General features: G+C 37.2%; 1 protein-coding gene across 2 annotated transcripts; it reads left to right on the plus strand.

The window, feature by feature from the left end:
* Positions 1-7,152: 7,152 nt before the first annotated feature.
* Positions 7,153-7,695, plus strand: LOC102823269 (60S ribosome subunit biogenesis protein NIP7 homolog). Of its 2 annotated transcripts, XM_006834746.1 has the most exons (2): positions 7,153-7,433; positions 7,575-7,695. In XM_006834746.1, exons 1-2 carry the CDS (start codon positions 7,153-7,155, stop codon positions 7,693-7,695), a joined length of 402 nt encoding a protein of 133 aa, XP_006834809.1. The 2 variants fall into 2 exon arrangements, with proteins under 2 accessions (XP_006834809.1, XP_006834808.1); XM_006834745.1 differs by having other exon boundaries at positions 7,153-7,695.
* The last annotated feature ends 1,134 nt before the right edge of the window (positions 7,696-8,829 follow it).

Consider the following 8,829-nt stretch of genomic DNA (forward strand, 5'->3'; position numbering starts at 1 on the left):
TTGATGAACTTAAAACTCAGGCTGAAAGTTAAAAACAGAACACTGCAAAATCCAAACATACAAAAAGCTAACAAAACTTCTACTTTAAGCCATTTCAAGTTAAAATCAGGAACTCCCTATGAAAGCTAACAGATATTTTAAATGCTATGATCAAAAAGGCTAAACCAGTATAGAAACATGTTCTTGGAAGCTTAATTATCATCCAGTTCAAGAAGTTGACCAGAAATTTCCTAAATATGAAAACAGGAAATACATTTTTTTTTCTCCCTCACTATAAATGTCAAATTAAATCCAATATCTATACAATACTTAAATTTTTTTCATTTTTTTTCCCTCAGTGAGAAAAAGCAGCATTGAATAAAAAGCTTTGAAAGGCCTTTCAACACCCGAACATAAAAGCCGGGTCAAATTTCTACCAACACTGCTCAAATGCTACAGGGTCGGCTTCCTTTCTTTGGTACATTTCAATATTTATCTCTCATTTACTTTTTGGAAACTTTCATTAATATCAAGTCATGTTTGTCATAATCATGCAAATGTGTAATACTTAATATAGTCAACTTGAAATTCAAAGATAAAATTATAATGATCAAATATAGAAATTTGTCATGGCCCATAAACTTCTATCGCATAAACTTTATATCTAAATTATCAAGGAAATTAAGTACATGAGTGGAATTCTTACAGTAGCAGAGGAGCCGAGTCTACATTTAGACTTAACTACTGTTAAATGGTTTTTGAAGTTAAAAGTAAAACTTACAAATCCTATAAAAGTTTCAAAAACTATTTTTAATGATTTTATGCTTCCCTTTCTTTAAAATAATACTTTCTGTGGGAGAAAGATGAGGCTGCCTGCTCTGGTAAAGGTTTACAGTCTTGGAAGCCCTATACAGGGAAGGTCACTATGCATCAGAATTGAATTGGTGGCAATCTGTATTTTTGGTTGTTTGGGTTTTTCTTCAACATATTACTTTGACAACAAAGTTGTTCCCAAATTACAATAGCGTAAAACAACCATCCTTTATTCTAAGGTTTCCTTTCATTAACTTTAAACCTGATAGAAAAGGAGTTGATTATTTATAAGGTCAAACACCAATAAAATCCCTAACCTTTGCTTTAAATACTTACAAAACAAACAAATGACTTGGTTACAATTTCTTACAGTCAGCATTTGGTGGCATCAGTATGCAATTTCTTGGACTTAATATTATTACCCTAAAAGATTATTCTTTATTCATTTCCTTAAACATTTTAAATCCTGTCTGCATGTGAACATTTATGTTATCAATATTTCTAAAAGGAGGAAAGGTTCAGGGAATGGGAGGGAGGGAGTGGAGATACAAGTCAGCACATACCAAAGGAATAAGGTCCCAACAGTAAAACTGCAAACATGATTTCACTGAAGAAGCAACTTGCCCTTAGGAAGACACTTAAAAAAGAAAGAAAGAAAAAAAAAAAGAGCACTGATAGAAATACTATTTTGTAAGCATATTAAAAGCTGTCAGCTTTTAAATATTTTAAATGCACACAAAAATGTGCACAGATGGGCAACTTTTCTGCACACATTAGTCTAGAAAAAAATCTTTCATTATCAAGCTCAAAGTCCTTGAATTTTTTAAACTTAATTGTGCCTCTATTTCTTAGAATTCACACCCCAAGGCCAAAGCTTTCCTGCCACCAGTCCTTCAAATCTGACTTGGACATTACACGGGAGGAGGCTCCAAGCCTCCCTGAGGTCTCACTCCTTTTACAACACACGAAAAAGCAGTCAGTAATGGGCCCATGCTGAATTCACTGCTCTCCACGTCTCCTCTTGGGATATAAGCCTAGCAGATGTGATAAAAACTGTGTCAGAGAAGTAGCTCTAGTTTGTGCCTTAATGACAACTTAAACCTCTAAACCAATACAACCAAAGGACTAACAGAACTGGCGGTTACCGCTCTCTCCTGCCAATCTTCAAATATCTCTAAACTAAATTAGCACCTCTATCCACAACATCCCCTGCCACCCCACAAAATCCATTCTAATCTTAAAAGATAAATGAATTCAGCACATACATCGGTGACACAAGTGTCTGTGTGTGAGAGAGAGAGAAAGATCTATAATTAAACCCTAACACATATTTCATGTAGTTTATAGTTTCTCAAGGTATGATTGTACATTCATATGTCTTAAAGGGCTGCCTGGTAAATTCCCTCAGATCAGCATCCTAGTAACCATATTAACATTAACATGTACCAGGGATAGACTTTTAAGATCTCCAAAAAGTGTCTAAAGGTCTAAAAAGTATTTTTAAATATATTCAGCCAGAGAAAAGAAAAGTGATATTCTACATTATTGATGCATTCTAATTATTAAAATTTATACATGAGAATTTTTTAAACCATGGGTGGCTATACTTTTCTTTTAACTTGTAAGAACTCTTTGTCTTACCTAATGATATGGTTCCAAAAAATAGATTTAAATATGTACTTCTGATAACATTGTCTAAATTCTATAATTCAGCCTTCAGATGATAGGCCTTTCTAGCCAGTACCTTGAAAGCCTATTCAGTCACAATTGCATACCCACTTAATCAGCAATCATTGTTCTGGGATTCAGGACTTTGTTGTCAGGACAAGCACCAAAACCTTTAAAAAAAATTTTCAGAACTGGCATAAGAAAAAAGTGATCTTTGTCAGACACGGACAAATTTATGCAAATCTTTTATAAACATTCACAAACATTTATTTAGCTTTTGAAATGTTGGCCTCATTTGAGAGCATGAAAATGAGGGGGAAGTAGGAAAACGCAAAGGACAGCTTAGAAGCTGGCATACTACATAAATATTCAGAAGGAAGATTATAGGATTCATGTTAGGCTGTCTTAGGCTTCTCCAAAGTCCACACAGAATAGCAAAGAACAAAACTAACGAGAAGTACAGCAGATGTTAGACAATGCATCAGCCTCTTTTCCTCTCTCACTTGGCTATACTTGGACGCTTTTATATTTTCTTTCAATATGGTTAGGTCATTCAAGGATTCTCCTATAGACTCTGTATTGTGGCTACAGATCTATAAGCTGGAGGTCTGTCAGCTTTCCAAAAGTTTCCAATGAAAAGGCATTATGCAAATTCTACCTCTCTTACCCTCTTTCAGGGGGGAAAAAAGCCTCCAGTATGCAGTCATCAGAGTATTGGAAGCCCCAGCCTTCATTTCTGTATAGCTGTGTTTGCCTCAGGGCCACGCTGCTTGTTTTGACAGTGGATCCCCCTAGATAGTTGGGATTAGTCGAGCTTGTTTAGATAAACTTGAAATCAAGGCCTCCTCTAGGTAGACAGCTAGATGTAGCTACCGAGTTTCCAGCTGCCTCCTCCTTTCATCCCAAAACAACTGCAGATTCACAGTAGCTATCACAGCCACCGGCTATGTCACATACATAAGTACAAAATTAAAGGCTGCTAAAAGAAGCCTTTGTAAGTCTTAGTGCTAAAATAAGGAATCTGTACTGCTTGGTTTATACAAATTATTCTAGCACTACCAGTATGGAACTGAAATCATCACTTAACAAGGCATATTAATCAAGGTTCCCAGCTTCTTCTGATAGAGAGGATCACAGTTTGGTAATATACCTAACCTTGTACTTATTACCTCTTGTATGAGAATAATGGCTTAAAACGTTGAAAAGGAAATAATAAGCTTTATTTATCCAGTGGCAAGAAATGTTAGCATCAACAAACACCGTGAGCAGAATATGAAGAGTAAAATGTATATATCAAATCTGCTATTGAGAGAATGTTTTTAAGGCAATTGATTATTCAGGGTCTCACTAAACAATCATCTTCAATTACAGAACTGTTCCAAGTCAAGTTTTATTTTCCACAAACTTGCTGATTCCAATAGAAATGGATAAGGAGGGCTAGATTCAAGAACTGAGGAAATGTATACTCAGAGAACAGACCAAATATATCTCATTACAAAAACAGAATGCAGGTGATATAAAACTCTATGAAAAAAAACTTAATCATATATTTCAAACAGTTCCCTAAAATCTAATACCCAAGGATTCTCATCTTTTCTAACTACAAAAATGTATCTTCAGATAGCCAGCAAAATACAAAGAAAGTGATTCAATTCTGCATATGTGTTTTATTTCCCTTTTAAATCTTGCTCCAATATGTAAATACTAAAGTTTACTGAGGTTGCATAGGCTACACTAAACGTTTAAATATTTCTCAGAACTATTTCACAGGGTATGGAAGTTCCCTTACCTCTGACCAGACTATCAAACGCAAATCATAGAACTTGATGCAGTCACACGTCACCAGTGAAAATTTATTCATGTAATTGAACAGGTTACGTCACTATTTAAAAGAAAACCCTCAAACACAAGACAGTCTGGAACTGTAGTCATAGATGTGAGAATTTTTTGGCTCATTTCATGTATAACTTATAATTTAAAGAAGACTTAATAAACTTCTCCTGTAAGGGGCCAGACAGTAAATATTTAAGGCTTTGCAGAGCACTTACATCTCTGCGGCATATTCCTCTTTGTTTTTTACAACCCTTAAAAAACTGCAAAAACCACCTTAGATTTCTAGCTTGCAGGCAGGCCATAGCAAAAACAGGTCCCAGGCAGGATTTGGTCAGCTGGCTGCAGTTTTCAACCCCTGATCTAAAGTGTTAAGGAGCCTGGTCACACAACATCACTCAAAAAACTCTCCCCCACAAAAAAAAATCAATGTGAGAAATTTCTTCAAGGTAAGATGGCAAATGCCACTCCTGTTGGTTCTCTCCTGATTAAACAATTTACACAGGGTCGGGCTGTGAACCTTAAGGTCAGCGGTTCGAAACTACCAGCTGCTCCGCGGGAGAAAGATGAGGCTTTCTACTCCCGTAAAGATTTACACCCTCGGAAACCCTGTACAGGGTCGCTATGGGTCGGAACCGACTCAACAGCACTTAACAACAACAACAACTGTGAAGTGGGAGCCCTGGGTTAATGCACTGGACTGCAAGGTCAGTTTGAACGTCAAGGATGGTGTTCAAGCTCACTAGCCGCTCTTCAGAAGCCCTATACAGGGTCACTATGAGTTAGAACCTACTTGACAGCATTTAACAACAAAAACTGCTTATGTGCCAAAGTTCTATTATATACAAACACTCTTTTTCCTGCAAATTACAAAGAAAAATAATTTAAAACTCAAAAAATTTTAAATAAAACCTACTTCTACCTCCAAGAATTCCCAACTGTCTTGTGACCTGGGAATTCATCATAGAAACAATTCCTTCTTATATTAACAGTTCATTTCTATAGTTTAAGTTCAAGGGTTTGTTGTAACAGTCATATGTAGATATATCCAAGAAATTGATGCATACTCTCTGTATTATTGAGAGCTCTTCAGTCTAAGAGTTACTTTTTTTTATGATATTTTACAAAGTAATATTAAAATAGACTACAACCTCTTCTCAAGTTCTACTCGCCATTCATTCACATGAACACATGTTATATGTCAGGTGTTCCTTAAGATGTAGATATAGAATTTCTAGATGCCCATTGTCTAACTCCACTGCCTATCTCTATGTGCTTTCAATTCAACATGTCTAAAACCCTGTCTCATCACCTGGGCTTCTGGTAAAGCGCTGCTTGCTAACTGATCAGTTTCACTGCACCAGAACAAGAAAGAATCTCAGACCACCACTAATATTTGTTGATGGGCAGATGACCAAATATTAGCAAGCAGTAGTTTAATATTTCCCAAGGTTGCTGAATTTCAAAATAACTGTGAATAACAGCTTCCAATTCCTTAAAACCTTTCCAAATGTTAACAAACAAGTAAATATAGGAGCTAAAGGAATCCACGAAATCAAGTAAGCTTCAAAGGTACCCTAGAAAAGAACATTTAACATATTTCCCTATGCACGATAATAAAAATTAGTAACAGATAATATGCCAGAGATTAAGTACCAACCAAACAAGAAATTATCCCTATCCACATAGAGTTCACAATCTAGTTCAAACAACAGATATTGTACAAATGAACACACTACTATGTAATTCAAGAAAAGAACAGTGCTCTAAGACAAAATGACAGAGGATCATACATGAGTTGGAAGGGTCAAGAATGGCCTCTTAGAAGGTGGTATTTTTACCTGAGATTTGAAGAATAATTAATAACTAAGATTGGGAGAGGAAGACTGGGATAAAAGCATGAACAAGGGCCTGTGAAAAAAGAGAGCATGGCACTGTCAACTAAAATAAGCCTGGCATGCTAGGGCTTAGGAAATGAGGAAGAGAAGGGCAGAAGGTGAGGTTGGAGAGGCTGGCAGGGGCCAAATCATACATGATAGACCATGTTAAGGAACCTGGACTTCATTCTATGCACTAGACGTGATTGGAGAACTTGGATCCTTTTACATCCCACTTCCATACCACTTTCTAGTCCTTCCATCTGTCTTCATATTCCATGGTGATCTAGAAGCTATTCTCAGGGAGCTCCTTACCTCTCCTGAGTTCCTACCCCTACCTCTTTAACCATTCTTAATATTAGACTGGCCACCCAATTACTGGATGTTCACCAGATCTCAGGGCCAGAAGACAAGCTTTGCCTAAGCAACTGAATAATAACCCTGGCAGCAGGAAGAGTTGCTGTTGTTAAGTGCCATCCATTGAGTCAGTTAGGACTCATGGTGACTGTATATTGGGTTCCTGAGGAGTGGCTGGTGGCTGTGAACCACTAACTTTGGGGTTAACAGTCCAGTACTTTTTCAACAGCAGAAAAGAGTAGTTGTAGTAAAAAAAAAAAAAAAGAACCGCAAAACCAAACAAAGCCAGCTCTAATTTTTCTTCGAAATCTGTCTCCTGAACTCCCATTTCCTATATGCAGAGAGAGCATAAGTGTTTTTATTGCATTGTTTTTCTGTATATCACTGAATCTAAGATGACATTCTATAAAATTATTGTTTTTAATTACTACTAAAAAAAAAACAAAATGCTACAAATGAAATAAAATATTAGCACCTGTGAGATCCATCCCAATTTCACAGATATTAAAGTATCTTTTAAATATGTACCTTGTAATTGATAAAAATATATATTTACAGGTAGGCCTCCATCATGAGACTGAGCTTTATAAAGTATAGCTAAGATCCGGTGTTCCGGCCAAGCGGGAAAATGCGGCCTTTGACTGAAGAGGAGACTCGGGTGGTATTCGAGAAGCTCGCGAAATACATAGGAGAGAATCTTCAACTGCTCGTTGACAGACCCGACGGCACCTACTGCTTCAGGCTGCACAGTGACCTGGTGTACTACGTGAGTGAGAAGATCATGAAGCTGGCCGCAAACATTTCCGGGGACAAGCTGGTGTCCCTGGGGACCTGTTTCGGGAAATTCACAAAGACTCACAAGTTCCGGTTGCACGTGACAGCTCTAGATTACCTGGCGCCCTATGCAAAGTATAAAGTGTGGATAACACCTGGAGCAGAGCAGTCCTTCCTATATGGGAACCATGTATTGAAATCTGGGCTTGGTCGAACTACTGAAAATACCAGTCAGCACCAGGGAGTGGTGGTGTACTCCATGGCCGACATCCCATTGGGCTTTGTGGTGGCAGCAAAGTCTACACAAGACTGCAGGAAAGTAGACCCCATGGCAATTGTAGTATTTCTTCAAGCAGACATTGGGGAATACGTACGGCATGAAGAGACATTGACTTAAAATGAAGTCATCTGAAGGAATTGTGGCTGTGTGGAAGGGCATTGGTTTGTGTCCTGTGTCTGGGTTGGTGCCACCATCATGTTGTGTTTTGTCAACAGTGTGACTCTTTAGTGACTTCTTAGTTTAATATTCTATTACAAATGCAGGCTGGATTCTTGCTATAGAGAAATGGCTTTAAAATGGGGTATTAGATCTTTGTGTTTGTGACTACAGGGAATATGTGTTGGGTTTTTTTATCATTATTATTATATGCATCAGAGGGCTTCTTGTTAATCTTCGGAACTTAGAAGACTAGCTTGTTACTGTTATCTATGATAACACTACTTTCTAGATTTGTGGTGAAAATCTGATTAATTTCTTATTTATTATTGTGAATGATATTGTCATGTCAGACCTATAGGCTGTGTTTGGAATTTTACAAGTGAGATTTAACTAAAATAATAGAGCAGTTCTATTTTTCTATAATGTAGAAGCTATGTGGTGTGGGAGAGCACCTAAAGTCAACCTCCCCCCGCCCCCAGTTCTGCCGTTTACCAACCACATACAGCCTTAGATGAGTGATTCAGCTTTTCTAAGCTTTGCTTGAAAAAAGCAGTTTTAACCTTCTACCTATGGTTTTTAAAATTGGAGATCATGATTGTAAAGCACCCAGTATGGTTCCTGACAAATTTTAGATACTCAATAAAAGATAACAATTACGATTTTCCACTGCAACAACAACAACAACAACAAAAAATAAAATAAAAAATAAAAAGTACTGTTGCAGACCATGTAAGACTAATCAGAGGTTCGAGGCCCACTAGGGCCGAGTGTAACAAATGAGGCCACTGGCAGTTAATGGCAAATTGCTTTCATATTAATATTCAGGTATATATATTAAATTAATACACTTGGAGCCTTTGACAATCCACAGATAAATGTGATTTTTTCCTAAAGCCAAGACTAAAGGTTGCAAGGTTAAACCTTTCTCCAAAGGATTAACTAAAAATATCTTAGCTACTTCTCGGTTCTTTGTTCTATAGACAAAGAACCCATCCTCCCTAATCCCTTTTCCAGGTGCAGCCCATTCACCTGGGCGTCTCCTGCAGAACTCTCAACTTCCCCCAACTGACCTCAGGGGCTATAGATATGTTA

The sequence above is a fragment of the Chrysochloris asiatica genome, unplaced genomic scaffold (assembly GCF_000296735.1).
Source record: "Chrysochloris asiatica unplaced genomic scaffold, ChrAsi1.0 scaffold00014, whole genome shotgun sequence".
In the NCBI taxonomy this organism is placed as follows: Eukaryota; Metazoa; Chordata; class Mammalia; order Afrosoricida; family Chrysochloridae; genus Chrysochloris; species Chrysochloris asiatica.

Bases quoted from the DNA above. Each gene is read 5' to 3' on its own strand.
- LOC102823269 (XM_006834745.1), top strand. From the start codon at position 7,153: ATGCGGCCTTTGACTGAAGAGGAGACTCGGGTGGTATTCGAGAAGCTC.